At 40.2% G+C, this 23,996-nt stretch overlaps 1 protein-coding gene across 1 annotated transcript in view; it reads left to right on the top strand.

Annotated features, from left to right (window-relative positions):
• The window catches only part of LOC143020638 (nucleolar pre-ribosomal-associated protein 1), a 138,582-nt gene that overhangs the window by 88,574 nt on the left and 26,012 nt on the right, over nucleotides 1-23,996 (top strand). The window contains exons 10-12 of the mRNA XM_076177136.1: nucleotides 9,919-10,128; nucleotides 20,190-20,407; nucleotides 21,427-21,625. Of these exons, the coding sequence (XP_076033251.1) occupies nucleotides 9,919-10,128; nucleotides 20,190-20,407; nucleotides 21,427-21,625 (627 nt within the window). The remainder of the gene's footprint in view (nucleotides 1-9,918; nucleotides 10,129-20,189; nucleotides 20,408-21,426; nucleotides 21,626-23,996) is intronic.

Here is a 23,996-nt window from a genome sequence, read left to right as displayed (position 1 = left end):
GGTTGAGGAAGGACGGGAGAGGATAGAAGACGGGTGAATGGAGAATGGTTGTATATGGAAAATGTTGTGATGCATGAGGTGGAGTGGATGGGTGAATGGGGGGTGAGGTAGTGAGTGTGAGCAAAAATTTTGACGCAGCCCGAAGGGATTTCTCCCCGTCCTCTCTTTTATATGGGGAGACGGAGAGGCGGGGTCGCAGTTTTAATGAAGCGGCCTTACTGTGGATGTGCTGTGTCCTGCGACACTGCTTCAGTGGACAGGGTGCAGGATGACCCATCATCTAGGAGGTGCTAAGATGGGAGGGAGGGTGGAGGGGTGTGGAGTGTTTTTGGGGATGGAATGGTTGGAAATGATTTTATGCCTTGTCCTTTTTGGGTACCTCCCTGGTAAGGGGGAAAAAGCCTTGGTATATGTATGTATATATTTTATATTTGCCATTTTCCAGTTTTTTTTTTTCATCTTTTCTCCATCTTTTCCAAGCTTTGTCTTTTCTATCTTTTGCGTCACTGCATCTTCTGTTGAATCAGCATTTAATGTACACTCTTGTTTCTCTCTTGGTACATACCTAATCACTACTTCATTATAGTTATCCATCAAGATCTTCCATTTCTCTATCACTTTTGTCCCTTCCATGTAGAGTTTTTCCCAATTTGCATTTTGAAAGAATTTCTTTAGTCTTCCAAAATCTATTTTGTAGTACATTAATCTTCCTTTTCTGTACTTTTCATTTCTCTCCATATATATTTCTTTTAGTTCAGTCTCTACTAGTATATTCTCACTCTTTCCAAGTGGTGTCTTGTATTCAATTTTATCCACAATTTCAGGTTCTGTTGTAAATATTAAATCTAGTCTTGATGGTTCCTCATTGGTTCTGTATGTGGTGTTTTCATTGACCCATTGTGTCATTTTATATTCCATGGTTATGTCCAGTAATACATTACCCCACAGATCCTCTCCGCCTTTCACTGTCATTTCCTCCCAACAAATTTCTTTGCAGTTAAAGATCCCCATAATTACCAGGTTACCTCTGGCCATTAGTATCTCGTTTAATGAATGCCTTGTATCTTCTAGTATTTTCACACACTCATTCTCTTTCCAAGAGCTCATTTTTGGGGGTATATAAAAATGACCACAAACTTTCTACTTTTCATGTCCTTGTCATTGACTTTTATCATAATCAGTCCTATATTGCATTTACCCTCCATAATTTTTGTCACATTCAATTTTTTCTTGGCCAAGAACATGATTCCTCCTCCCTGTTTCTTGTTTCTGTTTTTAATCCAATAATTGTATAACCCTTGTCGAACATTATTAGGTGGTACTGAACCCCTTAATTTCATCTCCACAATTCCCATATCTGGATTTTCATCTGACAGGTAATCATTTAGTTCATTCAGTCCTGAAATTCATCCGTCAGTGTTAGTTAAGGCCACTTTTAATTTTTTTCTTTCTCCATCTTTTTTTCTGTTTTTGCTTTGCCCATTCTGATGTACTATTTTCTCAGTCTCATGTTGATTACCCTCCAATAGAATTCCTTGCTCTCACTCTCTGTTCTCTTCATGTTTTTTTCCTTAGCTTCATCTTTTAGTGTCTTCTCTTTTTATAATTCCTCAGCACTCATTTGTCCTTTTATCCATATCTTATTGTAATGTTTACTTCTTGCCAACTTACTTGCTTTTTCTAATATGTCATCTACTATCATTTGCAATCTTAGTTTTATCTTTAGGGGTTGATTTCTTTCCGTAGAATAATGTCCCATCCTATACACCTCATCTATATCTTTCTCTACTTCCTGATCACTTTTATTTCTTTTAAGATTGCTATTACTGTTTTATTTTATTTTTCTCTCATGTACTTCGGCAGACCATGTTTTCCCTTAGTCCATATACTACAATACATTTTTTTCTATCCACTGCATCTCTAACCCAATTTGCCTTTTCCCTAATTACTTGAATAATTGTATATTTTGCATTTTCCTGCATCTAATGTTGGACTATTTCATTGAAGGCAATTTCTTCATTTTCTCTGTATTCCTTTCATTTCTTAATGTTTTGCATACTTTCCTCACCTAAGTTTTCTTCAATACTTTGGGTCATTGTATTTTGTTATTTACCTCTTTTTTTAAGTTTTCACAATTGGTAATGTCATTAATTTTCCACTTTTCATTTTCACACTTAACCTCTATTATATAATTTTTCATTACCTTGAGTTCGGTTCCTAGTTCTGAGTTGTTTTTTCTTCGGTCGGAAATCTCGATGTTAGCTCGGGCTAAACATACCATTAATTTGACAGTTTCTTTCCTTAGTTCCATGACTTTGTTCTCCCATCATAAGGTGTGCAAAGATGGTGTGTGGAACAAGGAGGGTGGGAGGAAATAGAAGGAAGGGTTGTAAGTGGTGGGATGAGGAAGCAAAGAAAGGTGTAGAAGAGAAGCAGGCATTCATAGATTGGCTACAAATTAGGATGAGGGAATCGTATCAGAGGAACAGAGTAAAAAGAAGGGAAGTTAAGCATAAGATAAAGGAAGCAAAGAGGAGAGCAGATGTGAAATGGGGTAAGAGTATGACAGGAAATTTTGAAAGCAATAAAAAGATGATTTGGAAGGAAATTAAAAGAGAAAGGAGGTAAATCAAGTAGAGAAGAAAAGGTAAAAGGTGCAGATGGAGAGATGATAATGGAAGAGAAGGCAGTGAGAGGAAGTTGGGCAGAGTATTTTAGGAAGTTGCTAAATGTGAAAGAGGATAGGGAGGGAAAGGTAGTTGCAGTGGGAAGCGCTAAGAAAATGAGAGTGATGAGTGAGGAAAACGGAGGAGAAATAGGGAAGGATGAAGTGAAAGCAGCTGTCAAGATGATAAGAGCAGGTAAGGCACCTGGTCTGGATGGATGTCATGCAGAATGTATGAAAAAAGGAGGTACAGTGATGATGGATTGGCTGGTGAGATTATTTAATGTTTGTTTAAGAGTGTAGTTGGGAAGGCTTATGGGAGGGTCTTGATTTAGAGGAGTAGGAGAAGAACAGAGGGAGTATTTGGTGAGGAACAGTGTGGGTTTAGGACAGGTAGGGGTTGTGTAGATCAGATTTTTGTGGTAAGACAGATATGTTAGAAAGCTATAGGAAAAGGTAAGGATGTTTTTTGGCTTTTATGGATCTGGAAAAGGCTTACGACAGGGTAGAGAGAAAGGCACTGTGGGAGGTTATGCGGATATACGGGATAGGAGGAAAGCTTCTGGGAGCTGTCAAGAGTTTTTATGAGAGTAGTAGAGCTTGTGTCAGGATTAGAAATAGAGAGAGTGAGTGGTTTGAGGTAAAGGTGGGACTTCGTCAGGGATGCGTTATGTCACCCTGGCTGTTCAACTTATACATGGATGGGGTGGTGCGAGAGGTGAATGCAAGGGTAGTGGGTCAGGGATTGGAGATGGTTAAGGAAAATGGAGAAAAGTGGGAGGTGAGCCAGCTGTTGTTTGCGGACGACACTGCGCTTGTGGCAGGATCGGAGGAGGGATTGAGGAAGCTGGTGACAGAGTTTGGGAGAGTGTGTGATAGAAGAAAGCTGAAGATAAATGTGGGTAAAAGTAAGGTGATGAGATGTACAAGGGGTGAAAGTGGCAGTAATCTGGAAATGAGCATTAAGGGAGAGCAACTGGAGGAAGTGGATAGTTTTAGATATTTGGGTGCAAATGTGGCAGGAAAGGGTGGAGTGAAGGTGGAGGTAGAATGTAGATTGAGAGAAGCGAGTAAATGCCTTGGTGGTTTAAAAAGTGTAATGAGGAATAGGAATCTGGGAATGGATGCTAAGAGGAGACTGTATGAAGGAGTGATTGTGCCAACAGCACTGTATAGAGCAGAAACATGGAACATGAGAGAGGAAGAGAGAAGGAACTTGAATGTGTTTGAGATGAAGTGTCTGAGAAGTATGATGGGGGTTACTAGGCTAGATAGAGTGAGAAATGAGGAAGTGAGGAGGAGAACAGGGGTGGAAAGGGAGCTGGGAGATAGGGTGGATGAAAGAGTATTAGGATGGTTTGGACACATGGAATGAATGAGTGAAGAAAGACTAGTAAAGGAGGTATGGAAGGCAGATGTGGAGGGAGTGAACATGAGGGGACGTCCTAAGATGAGATGGATGGATGGGGTGAAGGGGGCTTTGGGGAAGAGGGGAATGTCGGTTGAGGAAGGACGGGAGAGGATAGAAGACAGGGATGAATGGAGAATGGTTGTATATGGAAAATGTTGTGATGCATGAGGTGGATTGGACAGGGGAATGGGGGTGAGGTAGTGTGTGTGAGCAAAAATTTTGACGCAGCCCGAAGGGATTTCTCCCCGTCCTCTCCTTTATATGGGGGGATGGAGAGGGGGGGGTCGCCGATTTAATGAAGCGGCCTTACTGTGGATGTGCTTTGTCCTGCGTCACTGCTTGTGACCCAGGGCAGTGGACAGGGTTCAGGGATGACCCGTCATCTAGGAGGTGCTAAGATGGTAGGGAGGGTGGAGGGGTGTGGAGTGTTTTTGGGGATGAAATGGGTGGGAATGTTTTTGTGCCTTGTCCTTTTTGGCTACCCCCCTGGTAAGGGGGAAAAAAGCCTTGGTATATGTATGTATGTATGAAAAGGCTTATGACAGGGTAGACAGGAAGGCACGGTGGGAGGTACTGCAGATATATGGGATAGGAGGAAAGCTGTTAAGAGCAGTCAAGAGTTTTTACGAGAGTAGTAGAGCTTGTGTTAGGATTAGAAATGGAGAGTGAATGGTTTGAGGTAAAGGTGGGACTTCGTCAGGGATATGTTATGTCGCACTGGCTGTTCAATCTTTACATGGATGGGGTGGTGCGAGAGGTGAATGCAAGGGTAGTGTGTCAGGGGTTGGAGATGATTAAAGAAAATGGAAAAAAGTGGGGGGTGAGCCAGTTGTTTGCTGACAGCATTGTGCTTGTAGCATGATCAGAGGAGGGATTGAAGAAGTTAGTGACAGTTTGAGAAGGTGTGTGACAGAAGGAAGCTGAAGATAAATGTGGGTAAATGTAAGGTGATAAGATGTACAAGGGGAGAGAGTGACAGCAGGCTGGAAGTGAGCATTAAGGGTGAGAAACTGGAGGAAGTGGATAGTTTTAGATACTTGGGTGCAAATGCGATACTGCTTCTGACCCAGGGCAGTGGACAAGGTGCAGGGATGACCCGTCATCCAGGAGGTGCTAAGATAAGAGGGATGGTGGTGGGATGTATAGTGTATTCAGGGATGGAATGGGTGGGAATGATTTTATGCCTTTTCCTTTTTGGCTACCTCCCTTGTAAAGGGGAAAAAGCCGTGGTATATGTATGTATGGGTGCAAATGTGGCAGGAAAGGGAGGAGTGGGGGTGGAGGTAGAATGTAGATTGAGAGAAGCGAGTAAATGCCTTGATGGATTGAAAAGTGTAATGAGAAATAGACATCTGGGAATGGATGCTAAGAGGAGGTTATATGAAGGAGTGATTGTGCCAACAGCATTGTACGGGGCAGAAACATGGAACATGAGAGAGGAAGAGATAAGGAGTTTGAATGTGTTTGAGATGAAATATCTGAGAAGTATGATAGGGGCTACTAGGCTGGATAGAGTGAGAAATGAGGAGGTGAGGAGAACAGGGATGGAAAGGGAACTGGGAGATAGGGTTGATGAACGAATATTTGGATGGTTTGGACACAGGGAAAGAATGAGTGAAGAAAGATTAGTAAAAGAAGTGTGGAAGGCAGAGGTGGAAGGAGTGAATATGAGGGGGCATCCTAGGATGAGATGGAAGGATAGGGTGAAAGGTGCATTACAAAAGAGAGGAATGTCTGTGGAGGAAGGATGGAAGATAGGGGTGAATGGAGAGGGGTTGTGTATAGATGATGCTGTGATGCATGAAGGGGAGTGGGTGGGGGATGGGGGGGAGGAAGTATGTATGAGAAAAATTTGACGCAGCCCGAAATGATTTCTCCCCCTCTTCTCCTTTTCTGCTTGAGGGAATGGAGAGGTTGGGTCGCCGAATTTATGAAGCAGCCTTGCTGTGGATGTGCTGTGTCTTGCAACACTGCTTCTGACCCAGGGCAGTGGACAGGATGCAGGGATGACCTGTCATCCAGGAGGTGCCAAAAAAAGAGGGAGGGAGGAGGGTGGAGGGGAGTGGAATATATAGGAAATGGAATGGGTGGGAGTGGTTTCTGTGCCTTTTTCTTTTTGGCTACCCCCCTGTGTAGGGGGAAAAAGCCTTTGGTGTATGTATGTTTAAGAGAGGGTAGAGTGCCGGAGGACTGGAGGAGTGCCTTTATAGTTCCACTTTCCAAGGGAAAGGGGGACATGTGTGAGTGTAGTAGTGAGTGCAGTTGGGAAGGCTTATGGGAGGGTCTTGATTGAGAGGATTAGGAGAGGAACAGAGGGAGTAATTGGTGAGGAACAGTGTGGGTTTAGGACAGGTAGGGGTTGTGTAGATCAGATTTTTGTTGGTAAGACAGATATGTGAGAAAGCTATAGGAAAAGGTAAGGATGTTTTTTGGGCTTTTATGGATCTTGAAAATGCTTATGACAGGGTAGACATGAAGGCACTGTGGGAGGTACTGCAGATATATGGGATAGGAGGAAAGCTGTTAAGAGCAGTCAAGAGTTTTTACGAGAGTAGTAGAGCTTGTGTTAGGATTAGAAATGGAGAGTGAATGGTTTGAGGTAAAGGTGGGACTTTGTCTGGGATGTGTTATGTCGCCCCGGCTGTTCAATCTTTACATGGATGGGGTGTGGTGCGAGAGGTGAATGCAAGAGTAGTGGGTCAGGGGTTGGAGATGGTTAAAGAAAATGGAGAAAAGTGGGAGGTGAGCCAGTTGTTGTTTGCTTATGACTGCACTTGTAGCAGGATCAGAGGAGGGATTGAGGAAGTTAGTGACAGAGTTTGAGAAGGTGTGTGAAAGAAGGAAGCTAAAGATATATGTGGGCAAAAGTAAGGTGATGAGATGTACAAGGGGAGAGAGTGACAGCAGGCTGGAAGTGAGTATTAAGGTTGAAATACTGGAGGAAGTGGATAGTTTCAGATACTTGGATGCAAATGTGGCAGGAAAGGGAGGAGTAGGGATGGAGGTAGAATGTAGATTGAGAGAAGCGAGTAAATGCCTTGATGGATTGAAAAATGTAATGAGAAATAGACATCTGGGAATGGATGCTAAGAGGAGGTTATATGAAGGAGTGATTGTGCCAACAGCAATGTACGGGGCAGAAACATGGAACATGAGAGAGGAAGAGAGGAGGAGTTTGAATGTGTTTGAGATGAAATGTCTGAGAAGTATGATAGGGGCTACTAGGCTGGATAGAGTGAGAAATGAGGAGGTGAGGAGGAGAACAAGGGTGGAAAGGGAGCTGAGAGATAGGTTTGATGAAAGAGTATTAGGATGATTTGGACACAGGGAAAGAATGAGTGAAGAAAGATTAGTAAGAGAAGTGTGGAAGGCAAAGGTGGAAGGAGTGAATATGAGGGGGTGTCCTAGGATGAGATGGATGGATGGGGTGAAAGGGGCATTACAAAAGAGAGGAATGTCTGTTGAGGAAGGATGGGAGAGGACAGAAGATATAGGTGAATGGAGAAGGGTTGTGTATAGATGATGCTGTGATGCATGAAGGAGAGTGGGTGGGGGATGGGGGCGTGAGGAAGTATATATGAGAAGAAATTTGACACAGCCCGAAGGGATTTTCTCCCCGTCATCTCCTTTTCTGCATGGGGAGACGGAGGGGGGGGGGTCACTGATTTAATGAAGTGGCCTTGCTGTGGATGTGCTGTGTCTTGCGACACTGCTTCTGACCCAGGGCAGTGGACAGGATGCAGGGATGACCTGTCATCCCGGAGGTGCCAAGATAAGAGGGAGGGTGGAGGGGAGTGGGATATATAGGAAATGGAATGGGTGGGAGTGGTTTCTATGCCGTTTCCTATTTGGCTACCCCCAAAAAATTTGTCTGACATTCCCTCAACCCCCCTTAGAACATGTACATCCATAACTCTTCCTACTCTTCTGGTTAGTACTACATTTTCCTGTAAAGCCCTATCTACCACCCATCCACCACCCTCTTCCATGTTACTTATGCTTGACTTTCTTCCCAAACACTGAATTTGCTATCATCAACTCTCTGGACACATCTCCACCATTATCTCTCCACTATGATTTTTCCTGGAACTTCACACTTCCCAAACACTCTGTCTATTGGTTCATCTCCTACCCTAGCATTGAGATCTCCCAATAAACATTGACATTTCTTCCTAAACCCTCTATGCACTCATTTAAATTTATATTAAAAAAAATCCCTTTCATATACACTCTTCTCACTACTAGGCCCATATGCACTTACAAAAGACCCACATCTCCCTTCACAGTTTCACCTTCATCCACATTAAACTTGAAGAAACCAACTTCCACTCCACCACACTCCTCTCCCTCATTCTCTCTTCATTCCTGACACCCTCCCAACTACACTCCCAGACTCAAACTTGCCCTTCTCTTTCAACTTTGTTTCACTCAGTGCCAACACATCCATCTTTCTTCTCACAAACATATTGGCTATCCCTTCCCTTTTACAATCATCTGTACCACAACCAAATACATTAAACTACCCATACTTTAAGGTTCTGTTTGGAAAACTCCCAGACCCTCTAATGCTTCTGCTTTTTTCAGGAATGTCCCCTTTGGGGCTACAGAGAGTAGGATGCCTAGTCCTATCCCCGTCCCTTTTTTTGACACTTTTTATGACAGAGGTGGGAATACTCGGTGGCAGTATTCTTTTCCCCTACCACAGAGTTTGGCAGAATAGGAAATTAATATTCAGAGAATTGGTACAGGACAGTATTAAGAGTGAGGAGACAGCATAACAGAAGGACAGTTGCAGTATAATAAAGTATCATTTCCCTATGAATAGAGATATCCTCTGTCACAGACAAAATGATGTGTGGCTCTGGTCCATAGGGGTGCCCCACATAGACCCTAAAGTATCAACTGTATGCTACTGAGCAGCTTTTAACCCTCATCTTGGTATATAGATAGAGTAGATAGTTGTTTTTGCTTGTTACAGGAGAGATTTCTTGGTGAGGCTTATGTCTAGGGAAAGAATTTAGGTAGAATGTGATATTTTGAGGTCAGTCTTGGAATACAGGTACTTGTTTTATGATCCGAGTGTGAATGTATATTTTTATGGATGTTTTGCAAGATGTAGATAGGAAAAGGGTGGACAGCAAAAATCTATGACAATGTCACCACACAACATTTCAGGAACTAGCCATTGTATCTCTAGAGAATGTAATGTGGGGAATGTTTTACATGTTGACACTGTTGTCCATGCTTGGAGTTCCTCCACTTCTTACCCCCATGAGCTGTCACTGATAGTATTTACAGTATCCATTTTGAACTGGTATAAAGGACCACTGACATGTACTTGCATGTTATGGTTCTTCAAGGTGGACAGTGAAGCTGTCCATTTTTAAAATCCATCAACCCCCTGACCTCCATGAGGAGGTGCACCCCTGAGGAGCTGACACTGTTTCCAGATAGGACCCAGATTCTCTGTCAACTTCAACTGCATTTCTTACACTTTTTTACACACAGAGAGCTGGCAGCTGCTCTCCTCTCCCTACAACTTTCAGCTGTTAACATAGAAACAGTCCACACTGATACAACACAAATATTCATCCAAAGGTTCTTCCCTGAGTGATTTGTGGGAGGTTCAAAGGGCTGACAGCCACTGTGGGGCTGCATTTTTTCCAATTTGTGAAAGCTGAAGCAATGATGGATTGATTTATTGACCTAGTAATTTTGGTGTAGATTTTTTTTTTGTGGGGGGGGGGGTTGAAACTCCGTGTTTGGTGGTAATTCAAAATAAATTTACATTGGCTCTATTCTTTATGTAAATTGATTGAATTTATTTTTTTTCCTTATGCAGCTGCTCCATACTTATGAAACAAAGGGATCCATGTTAACCTATCAGCCAGTTCTTTGGGGTGAAACAGCCATCCACCATTATGGAATATTGGCAGGATCATCAGGATTTTCATTCTACCGAGAGCCAAAGCCAGACCAAATATTGATGTTATTAGACAAGGACAAGATTCTTCATACCTGCTTCAACTTTGATGTAGAAATTTCACCTGTGGTAAGGAAACTGTTGTTTGTAATGTTAAGCTTATCAGTATTGCATGTCAGTTTTGAATTTTCTGAGCCAACCCCTCACCTTCATCAGGTGGTGCAGGCCAAAACTCAGTCCCTGGACTGGGGCCAAGATCTTTCTTTATCAACTTCAGCTGTACTTTTTCACACATGCAGGGCTGATAACTGGTGAGAGCTTTTCTCTCCTTATAACTTTCAGCCACTGACATACAAAGAGACCTACTGATACAACACAGACAGCAGTTCAAAGTTTCCTCCTAGGGAGATCTGTGGGAGGTTCTGAGGACTGTTGCCAACCACTGTGGGGCTTTAAGTATTCCATTTAGTGAAATTTAGTTAATTTATTATCATTTGTTTCTCTGGAGACTTGTAGTCCTGTAATAGCTAACAGTGGTTGTCAAACTGTAGCTTCTCCTTTTTGTATTTCACTTTTTCAAAGCATCAGTACACACATTGACTAACCCACCCCATCTTACAAGGTGTAAGTGCTAGTGTGTATTTACCTAATTATAGTACAGGTATACCTCTTCTTAGTCCTTTTGAGTTAAGTCACTTTTGAAGATATGTCTGTTTTCCTTAACTCCCTTCGCTCCAGATTTTCAAACATCATGCATGGCTTGTACTCTGGGTGCTTGGCTGTGTGTGGTAACTTTGGAATCTTATCTAAGCCCTCACCAGGCCAGCTTGAATGCAGAAACTCTTTTCAAGCTCTTGCATCTACAAGGAGAAGAAATGAAGATGCAAGAGAAAAAGGGTAGGGCAATCGCTAGATCCCTGCCCACAAGTAAGATTTTGGTTGTAGGGGATAGCCAGGAGAGATATTTAGATAGGGCCTTTTGCGACAAAGATGGGAAGCATAGGACCCAGGTGTGTTTCCCTGGAGTGGGGATAGGTGATATAGAGACAGGATTGAAGAGCTTATAGTCAGGGAAGGTGAAAAAACCATTGTTTGTTTGAGTGCAGGAGGGAATGGGAAAGTAGAAATGGGAATTATACACCAGGAGAAGAGCAAGTTGGATCACTAAGGGTGAAGAAAGTGGATAAGTTCAAGTACCTGGGATCCATTGTCAGTGAGAGAAATTAAGTAGACAGAAATAAATGAATGAATAGCTGTAGGAAACAGATGTTACCATGCCCTAGCATCTGTAATGAAGAGTTGGACCATCAGCAGAAGAACTAAGATAAGAACATATAACATTGTAATAAAATCGACAGTCCTGTACGGATGTGAGAGATGGACACTGACAAAAGAAAGGGAGAAGAGACTGAAAATTTTTGAAAACAATATCCCTAGAAGAATCCTGAGCCCAGTTTATGATGAAGAAGAAGGGAAATGGAGACAAAGACATTACAGAGAAATTAGAGATCAGACTCGGCAACTGTACATTCAGGATGAAATACGGGGAAGAAGAGCAAGGTGGGCTGGACACTGCGTACGAATGGAGGCAGACAGACTACCAAAGAAGATGATGGAAGGAGTAGAGGGCAGACGACCAGTAGGGAGACCCAGGTACAGATGGATGGATGGAGTAAAGAAGGACGTGGAGAGGGTGGCACCAAGAGAGGACTGGAAAGAATTGGCAGAGGATAGAACCATCTGGAGAGGCATAGTGAAAGCGGTGAAGGGCTGTCTGGCCTGACAACCAACAGAGTGAGTGAGTGTGAGTGAGCAGGAGGGAATGACATAGGCAAGTTAGGGAGTGAGGAATCATTTCCATGGTTCTAGGATGTGCAAGATAAGATTAGTGATAAAGGAGGGGTTCCTGTTGTATGTGGAATCCTTCTGAGGCATAGAGTTGGAGGCATGTGGCATTCCAGGACTATTGCAATGAATTGCAGGCTGGCAAAACTTATTATTGGCATCCTATATAGACCACCTAACCTCAGCATTGAGCAGACTGATCCCCTGATTCATGAAATTCGCAGGGCGTCCCAGTACAAAAATGTTGTGACCATGGTTGATTTTTATTATATTAACATTGGGAAAATTTAGTAGATCAGGAAGTGCAAAATTTCTTAGATGTGGTGCAGGATAATTTCCTAAAACAAATTATTACCAATCCTACGAGAGGAGAGAATACTCTTGATTTACTTTTAACAAATAATGAGTACCTAACTAGAAATGTAAAAGTGGGAGATAGTCTAGGCTCTAGTGATCATCAAGAAACAAGATTTAATATTATATGGGAAGAATTAAGTAGTACGAATAATGTTCTAGTACTAGACTTCAGGAGAGCCAATTTTGATAAGATGAAAAAGTATTGAAGATAATTGGTCACTTACAAGACTGACCCAGGGGGCTGTGATGGGGTCAGATACATGGTCAGTGCAGACATCATTAGCACAGTCAGGTGTCAGGTCACGGATGATAATGTGTGTACCTTGGATCAGGTCACTTACAAGTGTCAGGTCAACAATCCAGTCAGCGGTTTGGATGAAATGTACAGTAACCTAACAGCTTTAATTCTAAATACACAAAATAAATTTATTCCCCTCAAGTCAATACGGAAGAATATTAATACTCCCAAATGGATGACAGGCAGGCTGAAATATGGGATCAGAATGAAAAGAGAACTGTATGCCACAATAAATAAGGGGAAACACACCTTAGATCCAATTATAACAATATGGCAAGACTGGTTAAAGAACCTGCACACAGTGAAACGTAACTATGAAATTAAGGTTATCAGACAAGTGAGATCTAACCCAAAGGGCTTCTTTCATCACTACAAAACCAAAAATAAGGGAAGGATAGGCCCAGTTAAAAAACAACAAAGATGTCATGATAGAATCGGAGGGAAAAATGAGTGAGGTATTTAACAGATATTTTCTCTCTGCGTTTACTAAGGAGAGGTTAGATAAATTACCTGTCAACAATCTGATTTTCAGCAGAGATGCAGAAGTAGACTTTCTAATGTCAGCATTAGTAAGGTAGAAGTAGTCAAACAGGTTGAAAGATACAAAAGCTACAAAATCCCTTGGTCTAGATGAAAATTTTCTGAGAGTGCTTAAAGAGTGTAAATTTGAAATTGCTGCCAGTTAACAGAAATATTGAATAAGTTGGTAGACACTAGTTTTGTGCCTATTGCTTGGGGGCAGGCAAATATTGTTCCTGTTTTCATATAGGGAGATAGTCATCTATATGCAACTACAGGCCAATTAGTTTGACATCAGTTATAGGTAAAATGCTTGAATCAATAATAGCTTATAGAATCAGAGATCACATTGAAAGACAATTTGATTTGTGACCCACAGCATGGTTTCTCCAAGGGTAAATCATGTGTGACTAATCTTCTATCTTTTTACACTAAAGTATATAGGGGGTCAGATAACAATGATAGTTATGATGTTATTTACCTTTAGCAAAGCATTTGACAAGGTGCCCCACCAGAGACTACCAAATAAAAACTAAGCCCATGGCATAAGAGGAAAAGTGTTTGAATGGATTAAAGCTTGGATCAGTGACAGAAAACAGCAGGTCATCATAAATGGTGTAAAATCCAAATCGGGGAGTGTTACTAGTGGAGTTCCCCATGGCTTGGTTTTGGGTTCCTTATTGTTCAGTGTGTACATAAAAGACTTGGATATTAAGATTAATAGTGATGTTAGTTTGTGGACAACACTAAAATAGGATACCTAATTTAGTCAGGAGAAAATGCTGAGATTCTGCAGGAAGATCTCAACATATTATTCACATGGTTGGTAAAATGGCAAATGGACTTCAATATCTCAAAGTGCAGTATGTTAAACATACGGCTACACAACCTTAAAAGCAGATAAAGTTTAGATAACATGCTTTTAGAGAAAACTGATTGTGAGAGAGACTTGGGAGTTCTAGTGAGTCCTGGCCTTAGATCCAGGAAACAGTGCATTAGTGCTAGTAATAAAGCTAACCGAGCATTAGGTTTCATTACTAGGATGGTTACTAACAGAAGTGCAGAGGTAATTATCAAACTCCATCTATCGTTACACCCATCCTTGACTATGCGGTACAGTTTTGGTCTCCATCCTTTAGAATGGACATCAATTCACTAGGATCAGTATAGAGGAGAATGACCAAAATGATACATGGGCTAAAAAATTTACCTCATGAGGGGAGGCTTAGACACCTTAACTTACACTCTCTGGAAAGACACAGTGTGGGATGATCTAATAGAGGTGTTCAAGTGGATCAAAAGCTTTAACAAAGGTGACAAACAAGGTCATCATATTAAGACAATAGGGCAGGACTCTCAGTAATGGATTTAAATTGGACAGATTTAGATTTAAGAAGGAAATAGGCAAGAACTGTTTCACTAATGGTGGTCAATGTAGTGAGCACTGAAACTATCGGTTGTTTTAAACGGTTAGACAACTTTATGGATGGGGATGACAGGTAGTAATAGACATGGAACTGCCTAGTGTAGACCTTATGGTCTCTTGCAGTCTCCTTCATTTTATGTTCATATGTCATGTTTTTATTGGTTTTAGCAATACAATTATACAAATTTTTGTACGAAATTTGGGTATTCACAAAGAAAAATCTAATATGGTGTTACCCTTAGAGATAGATTAAGTTAACAAGACAATCTTATAGTTCCCTAAAGAAAAATCAACTGATCACAGTTTCTGTTAGTTACTAAGATACATAGAAGATATAAGAAAAATATGTATTTTTAATGGGTTTCAATAAGAGATGGCACATACATATATACATACATATACAGACGCTCCTCTACTTACGTTCATTCGTTTTACGTTTTTTCAATTTTACGTTTGAACTGACGGTAAAAAATAATGTAAAAATTTTTTTGAGTGAATTTTTTAGTTTACCGCGCTCTCCGTAGTTCAAACGATACTTGCGCACGATGCTGCGTCCATTGTTTACATTGCGCAGACGACAAACTGAAAATGCCTTGCCTCCTTCTTCTCCCCCTCCTCCTCCACCATCTCAATTTATGTTGTTTGAATTTAATCTATTTGAAATTAATGTTATTATTTTACAATGTTATATGTTTAATTAATGATTTAGGGGTGTTTTATAAGATACGGTAATAGAATTTACCGATGTATAGTACAGTAACAACTTACGTTCATTTTCAACTTACGTTCGGCCGTTCGGAATGTAGCTAAAACGTAAGTTGAAGAGCGTCTGTACCAAAGGCTTTTTCCCCCATATAAGGGAGGTAGCTAAAAAACAAAGGCATAAAAACCACTCCCACCCATTCCATCCCCATCGCAATCCACTCCCCTCCAACCACTTCCCTCCCTTTTATCTTGGAACCTGGATGACGGGTCACACCTACATCTTGTCCACTACCCTGGGTCAGAAGTAGTGTTGCAAGACACAGCACATCCACAGCAAGGTCACTTTATTAAATCGGTGATACCCCCTCTCCGTCCCCTCATGCAGAAAAGGAGAAGACGGGGAGAAATCCCTTCAGGCTGCATCAAATTTTTCTCATACATACTCCCTCACTTCATGGATCACAACATCATCCATATACAACCATTCTCCATTCACCCCTGTCTTCTGTCCTCTCTTGTCCTTCCTCAACAGCCATTCCCCTCTTTCCCATAGCCCCTTTTACTCCATCCATCCATCCCATCCTAGGTTGCCCCCCTCATATTCACTCCTTCCACATCTGCCTTCCACACCTCTTTTACTAGTCTTTCTTCACTCATTCTTTCCATGTGTCCAAACCATCCTAATACTACTCTTTCATTGACCTTATCTCCCAACTCCCTTTCCACCCCTGTTAGAACAGCTGGCACAGATATTTTTTATGCTGTCTACCAATTAAAAAAAAGAAAAAGAAAATAAATAAATAAATAATAATAATAATAATAATAGTAATAATAAAAATAATGTTGATGATGAAATCAGTCCTGCTTAACTATTTCAATATATGCGTGTTGACATCCTTAATAGTGAGAGAGTTAATTGGGATGGGGTTAACACATTTTACTATGCTGGACCATTGAATAAATTCATAGTGCAACAGACGGAATAAATGTATGAATCAGTAGCAGTGAAAATGTTAGTAGTGACTGATTTGTTGCTTCAGCTTCCCCTTCTTAACCACTTCAGTACGATGATGCCCATATAGGTGTCATGAGGCACAAGTGGTACATGAAGATGCTAGCATCAGCGTCTTGTTTACATATGTTTTTTTGTAGTTGTACATGAGTTACCCCCAGATTCTATGAACTGGTTTGATCACATTTTCTGTGTTTATTATTACTCAGAGTAAAAGAGAACGAGTAATACGGCAGTGACAGTGTGTTTTATAATGCGACTAGTGTAATGCAACTTATATATGGCAGCCAGTGCTACATGTGAGAATTTGAGTCATACTGAAGTGGGTAAGAACCTCACAGCACAAGAAAGCTAACGACAGCTATGTACTGGACTCTTCTCTTAACCCTGAGAATATGATGACGCCTACATAGGTGTAATGAGATGTGAGTATACGAGGATGCCAGTGTCAGTGTCTTGATTATATTTTTGCAGTTGTAGCTGACTGACCCCTGTATTCTGTGAACAGGCTTTATCGTATTTTCTATGGATATAAACATTCTGGATGAAAGTGAATGAGTATAACAACTGTAACTTTATATTTTATAGTGTGCTATTGTGATGCGTCATTGTACATCAGGCAGCCTAATGTGTGTGTGAGTACTTGACTCGTATTAAAGAGGTTAAGGGGCCAGCTGCTGTTCTGTATGGAAATGAGGCCTTGGACATGAATGCAAGACAAGAGTCATGTTGAGTCTGGGGAAATTAGATGTATGAGGGCTTTGCATAGAGGTATGAAATGTGACAAAATTAATTGTTGCCTTGAGTTTTATCATGTAGAAAACCTGCAGCCCACACAGTGGCTGGTAATGGTCCATGGGGCAACTCACAAATCTCTCTGGAAAGAAACTTTGGGATGTTGTCTGTGTTGTATTACTGTAGAACTTTTTCTGTCACAAGTTGAAAGTGGTAAGGGAAGCAGTCACTTGTGTGTGAAAAGTGTAATACACTTGAGTTGATGATGAATATATTGATATTGATAATTAGATAATGATAAACAATTTATAATAAACGAAATTAATAGAGAATGATTTTAGGCTCACAATGGATTCCGAGTGTCAGCTCCTCAGGGCTGCACCTTTTAATGGCAGTAAGGTGTTGACAGGTTTTGATAATGGGTAGCTTCAATGCCCATCTTGCAGGAGAATGGATTGGATTGGAGTAAAGGAAGCCAATGTGAGGTGATTTTTGCCATAGTAGAATGGATGGGAGTAGATATCCTTAAAGTGTAACCACTTTGAAAATTGAAGTTGTGTACCCTGTCTGGAGTATTGGCTGCATGTTATTGTGGCTAAGTAGCATGTAGCTGATACTTTAGGGTCTATATGGGATGCCCCTATGGACCAGACCCACACATAATTTTGTCTGTGATAGAGGAAATCTTTGTTCATAGAGAAATGATGATACTCTATTATACTGTGACTGTTCCTCCATTATGCTGTCCCCCACCCCTTGTTACTGTCCTGTATCATTTCTCTGAATATTCATTTCCTTTCTTCACCTAACCCTGTGGTGGGGGGAAAAAATACTGCCACCAAGTCTTCGCTCTTGAGTTGTACGAGATGACTAAAAATGGGATTAGGGAGGAATGTCAATGTAGTAGTACTGGGAGACGTTAATGCTAGGGTAGGAAATGAACCAATGTAGTGGTTGGGAAATGTTGAGTTCCAGGAAAAAATTGTAGTGGAGAGTTGATGGTGGAGATGTGTCTCGAAAGAGAGTTGCTGATAGCAAATACAATGTTTAGGAAAATGTCAAGCATAAGTACACATGGGAGAGGGGGGTGGATAAAAGGGTGGTAGAGCATTAATGGACTATATAGTGGTAACCAGGAGTATATTAGGAAGAGTTACAAAGGATTACAAAGGCGGAGCATGCCAACATGAGACCTTTTGGTCCATATCTAGGTTGAATGCAAAAAAAAAACTCATAATGATGATATATGAATAAACAAATAAATAAAAACTATAATAATGTAAATGATAAAAAAAATACATAAACAAATGCAAACATATAGTTAAATAATAAACAAACAGGTAGATGGTAAATAAAGATAATAAATTGACATATAAAAATAATAAATGAGAATCAAGCAAATAATAATAAACAAACGGACAAATAATAACAAAAGATATAAACAAGTTAAGGATGTACATGTTCTAAGGGGAGTGTGGAAATATCAGATAATTTTTTGGTGGAAGGTAAGTTGAGAGTGGAGGATAGATGGAGAAAGGGGAAAAGGACAGAAGGTAGGAAGGTGCTTAAAGTGAACTGCTTAAATGAGAAAGAAAAAAAGTACAAGAAGCTGATAGAGGAATGGGAGGGAGTGAAAGATAGAGTAGAACTAGTAGTGGGGGAGGAATGAGGATAGTTCAAGGAGGGAGTCACAAGGTGTGCAAAGATGGTGTGTGGAACAAGGAGGGCGGGAGGAAATAGAAGGAAAGGTAGTGAATGGTGGGATGAGGAAGCAAAGATGGTTGTAGAAAAGAAAATAAGAAGTGAGCCTTCACAGATTGGTTACAAAATAGGATGAGTCATATGAGAAGTACAAAGAAAAGAGAAGTAAAGCATAAGATAAAATAGGCAAAGACAAGAGCAGATGTGAAATGGGATAAGAATATGACAAAATTTTGAAAGTAATAAAAGATGTTTTGGAAAGAAATTAAGAGAGGAAGAGGAGGCAAATCAAGTAGAGAAGAAAAGATAAAAGGTGGAGATGGAGAGATGATAATGGAAGAGAAGGCAGTAAGGGGAAGATGGACATAGTATTTTAGGAAGTTGCTAAATGTGAAGGAGGATAGGGAGGGAAAGGTAGATGTAGTGGGAAGTACTAAGAAAATGACCGTGATGAGTGAGGAAAATGGAGGACCAATAAGGAAAGATGAAGCAAAGGCATTTATTAAAATGAGAACAGGTAAGGCACCTGTTTGAATGGATGTCATGCAGAATGTCTGAGAAAAGGAGGTATGGTGATGGTGGACTGGCTGGTGAGGTAATTTAATGTTTGTTGGAGAGAGGATAGAGTGCCAGAGGATTGGAGGATTGCCTGTATAGTTCCACTTTACAAGGGAAAAGGGGACAAGTGTGAATGTAGTAGTTTCAGAGGGATCAGCTTATTAAGTATAGTTGGGAAAGCCTATGGGAGGGTCTTGATTGAGAGGAGTAGGAGAGGAACAGAGGGAGTAATTGGTAAGGAACAGTGTGGTTTTAGGAAAGGCAGGGGTTGTGTAGATCCGATTTTTGTGGTAAGACATATGTGAAAAAGCTGTAGGAGAAGGTTAGGATGTTTTTTGGGCTTTTATGGATTTGGAAAAGGCTTATGACAGGGTAGACAGGAAGAGACTGTGGAAGATATTGCAGTCAAGAGTTTTTATGAGAGTAGTAGAGCTTGTGTTAGGGTAAGAAATGGAGAGAGTGAATGGTTTGAGGTAAAATTGGGACTTTTGTCAAGGATGTGTTATTTTAAACATGCTTCTCATGAAAATAACACTTCAAAAGAGAAAATACAGAATTGTACCTAGACTTCGTGGTTACTCTTTAAAGGAATAATGAATTAGTGGTGGAATGACCATAGGTTAGTCCAAGGAAAATCTGGGTAGATGGAGTAAACGAGGCCATAAGAGGTCATGGTCAGAATGTTAAATAAGTGTGACATTGAATTGGAGAAGAACGTGTAAATGAAGGTGACCACCTATTCCATAAGGAGGATCTATTAGGTATAAAATGCCAGTATTTCTGAGGGGGGGAAATGAGATATAATGATCATGTGGTTTAAGTGGGAAGGAGTGAAAGGGACTGATGTGTCAGGAGTGAAAGGGATGAGGATATTCCCTGCTTAAACACAACCACCTCATTTTGTGGGTAATGGCACATAAACCAGGGGAAAAGGTAGATAAAAATCATAGAGATGTAATTTTTTTTCAGTATTATATATTTTTCATGTGAATTACATTTCACATTGTAAGATTGATATGTAATGTTCTCTCCAGCCCAGTGAAGTAAAGGGGAACAATCCTGAAATATATGATGTGCGCTATTTGCTTCCTCTGGCTCTCTACTTGGCAAAGCAAGGCACAGATGGAATGCTATTAGCAGAATCTGGGGCCTTTGCTCTTGGCTTAGCAGCACTCTCATCCCGTCAGCAGGATATGTGGAGCCTTGGTGCTGGTCTCCTGAAGACTCTAGTGGGCATGATGGAGAATTCAAGGTATGTATAACATTAGAAATATATTAATCTCCCTCATGTATATCTTGCTATTATCTGGATTACCCACAATATGGAGTGGCCTGTGGTAAGAGTAAAATTTCAGTATATATAGTATAGGTGTCTTCATGGCAGCCAAAAATCTGTGAACATTCATGAGTTTTAATGAATATATCCAGTGTGTGTTAGGTGAAAGTGAGGATAATGATAGTAATACTTTAAACAGCATCTCACAGTGCATGTGCAAATGATATGAAAGTAAATTTTTTTATTATTGCTCATTTTTTAGAAATGCATGGAAGTAGCAAATGTAATTATCTATTTCACAGCCAAACCAAGCATATAATTCTATATTTCTATCTTTATATGCCAAGTCCTTTTTCCCCCTTATAAGGGAGGTAGGCAGGTCAAAGGCACATACCTACTCCCACCCATTTTATATTTGATACTGCATAATGACGCAGCCCGAAGGAATTTCTCCCCGTCTTCTCCTTTTATGCATGGGGGGACGGAGGGGGGGGGGTCGCCGATTTAATGAAGCGGCCTTGCTATGGATGTGCTGTGTCTTGCGACACTGCTTCTGACCCAGGGCAGTGGACAAGGTGCAGGGATGACCCGTCATCCAGGAGTGTATTCAGGGATGGAATGGGTGGGAATGATTTTATGCCTTTTCCTTTTTGACTACCTCCCTTGTAAGGGGGAAAAAGCCTTGGTATATGTATGTATGCATAATGAGGGGTATTCTCATATAATAAAGTGATAGGGGTAAACCAGCTCTGGCTGTTGAACCCTACTGAGGAAGCACTGTGTCTTGTTGCATTACCTTTGACCCAGGTAGTGTGCTGGGAGACAGGGATAAGCCTTCCTCTATGAGATGCTTAGATGAGAAGGGTGATGAATGCATGTTGGATGGGTTAAGGGTAGGTGTATGCTTTGAATTGCCCACATCCCATGTAAGGGGGAAGAGGCCTTTTGGTATGTATGTATGTATGTCTTAATTTGAGAAACTTTTTTAACTACAGCTATAGACGACTGAAGCTTCAGTGGATATGGACAGTGAATGTGATCCGTCATGCTCTTCGTGCAGAGTATCGCCGTCTGCCATCCATTACAACACACTTTCTGATTCATTGTGTGCACCTCATTCCTCAGCCCTCCCATGTCATGTACTCTACTGTACTGAACTATCTATACCTCAGGCCAGCTTTCAAAATCTTTCAGGTAAAAAGTGTTTGCCGATTTTTTGTTTTGTTTTATTTACTTTATTTAGCTTTATTATTGCTACTGTAGTAGGGGTAGTTGGGAGAATGAGACTTCCACCACTGTATTTCTATGCATGCCATAAAAATTATGTTATTTGGGCTGAGTGAGAAGACTGGGTAATCCTCTTTCTAAACTTCCCCCTGGAGAAGTCAAAGTATGCTTCAATCCAGCCACCCTACTTACAAGTAGAAAAATGCCACTGGTGTATATATATATATATATATATATATATATATATATATATTTATATATATATATATATATATATATATATATATATATATATATATATGTATATATATATATATATATATATGTACATATATATATATGTACATATATATATACATATATAAATATATATATATATATATACATATATATATATATATATATATATATATATATATATATATATGTACATTATATATACAAAGAACCAATGTAATTTATGAATTCACTTGTCCAGAGGAAGGCTTTGCACTTCCAGCGAGTTACATTGGTTATACACAATGTACTTTAGGCAGAAGATTAACATACCATCAGCAAACGGGGGCGATAAAAGAACACCTAAAGAAATGCCACAACATAGTAATCACAAGGGATTTAATATCTAAAAATACTAAAATCATTGGACACCATTATAATTCAAGAAAACTCCAGCTCTTAGAATCTATATACATTAGAGAAAAAGCCCCTTCCATCAATTTGCAATGTGACCTAATATCCCCTTGTATAGCCATAAATTGCAATATTCCGCCCCTACCACCCCCTCCCCCTCAGCTTCACCCTCTCCTCTCCCTCCTCCTCCTCCTCCTCCCCCACCCCCTCCACACACCCCCTCTCCTCATCAGGTCTCTGAACCATTTAAAAGGACAGAGGTCACGGGTAATCCGCTAATCTCCTCACACCTTCCTAGGAGAAGGTCGCCCAGGGTCAACATGTAGCCAGCCATCCTTTTCACCTAAGGCAAGAAGTAGTTATTAATATTATCATTATTTTTATTAATAATATTATCTTTAGTGTTATTATTCATTCAAATTTAAAATGTAAATGTAATTGTAAGATTTGATATAAATTGTAAATGTGCAACAATCAATGTAATTCAGACTAGTATCATAAACATCTAGTGTATCTTTAAAACAGAAATACCAGAAGATGTCTTATTAGAGACGAAACGTCGTGTAATAAAATGGAGAAGTATAAGGAATTGGTCTATGCCCACCCTATCCAAGGGAAGAATATAATTAGAAAAATAGAAAATACAAGAAAGAAAATCAACAACTTCCAGAATGCTGTCGTATTCAATCAAACATGTTTAAAAGAGAACCTGCTCCCAAAATACACAAATATATATATATATATATATATATACCGTATTTTTCGGACCATAAGGCGCTTCGTACCATAAGGCGCACCCGTAATTTGCTATTCCCCGTCCTTACATAAGGCGCACCTGGTCTCATCATCGGATAATCATGCATATGTGAGTGCATTCAGAACTGAACATTTTCGTTGTTGAATGAGAAAAATCGGTTGGGATTTAGCAAAATTACAAAATAGTACGTCACTGTCCGAGGCATTTTTTTGCACTGAAGCCACACATAAGGTGCACCTCACGATAAGGCGCACCACCTGATTTTGGCCGATGTTAAGGATTTTTCCCGCGCCTTGTGGTCCGAAAAATACGGTATATATATGTATATATATATATATATATATATAAATATATATATCTATATATAGATATATATATATATATATATATATACACACATACACACTGAATGGTTCCCAATGATCAATTAATATATTTTTCAACCACAAATCACTTTTAATTCCATGGCATCGCAATCGAGACAGAATCACTCGGAGACATTCGTTGGAAATTGAAACGTGAATGAACTGAGGATTCGAACCCAGCTAACCCGTAACAAAGTTACAGTGATGTAAACCAATACGCTTGATAGCGTATTGGTTTACATCACTGTAACTTTGTTATGGGTTAGCTGGGTTTGAATCCTTGGCTTGTCCACGTTTCAATTTCCAATGAATGTCTCCTTCGAGCGATTCTCAGTCTCAATTGCGATGGCATTGAATTAAAAGTGATTTGTGGATGAAAAAGATGTATATATATATGTGTATATATACATATATATATATATATATGTATATATGTATATATATATACATACATATATATATATATATATATATACCAAAGGCTTTTTCCCCCTTACACGGGTAGCCAAAAAGAAAAAAACATAGAAACCACTCCCACCCATTCCATTCCCTACATATTCCACTCCCACCCATTCCATTCCTGACA

The sequence above is a fragment of the Oratosquilla oratoria genome, chromosome 40 (assembly GCF_046742065.1).
Source record: "Oratosquilla oratoria isolate Oo_2021 chromosome 40, ASM4674206v1, whole genome shotgun sequence".
Classification (NCBI taxonomy): domain Eukaryota; kingdom Metazoa; phylum Arthropoda; class Malacostraca; order Stomatopoda; family Squillidae; genus Oratosquilla; species Oratosquilla oratoria.
The sequence above is the reverse complement of the archived record's forward strand: the minus strand, read 5'-3'. Positions and strand labels throughout refer to the sequence as shown.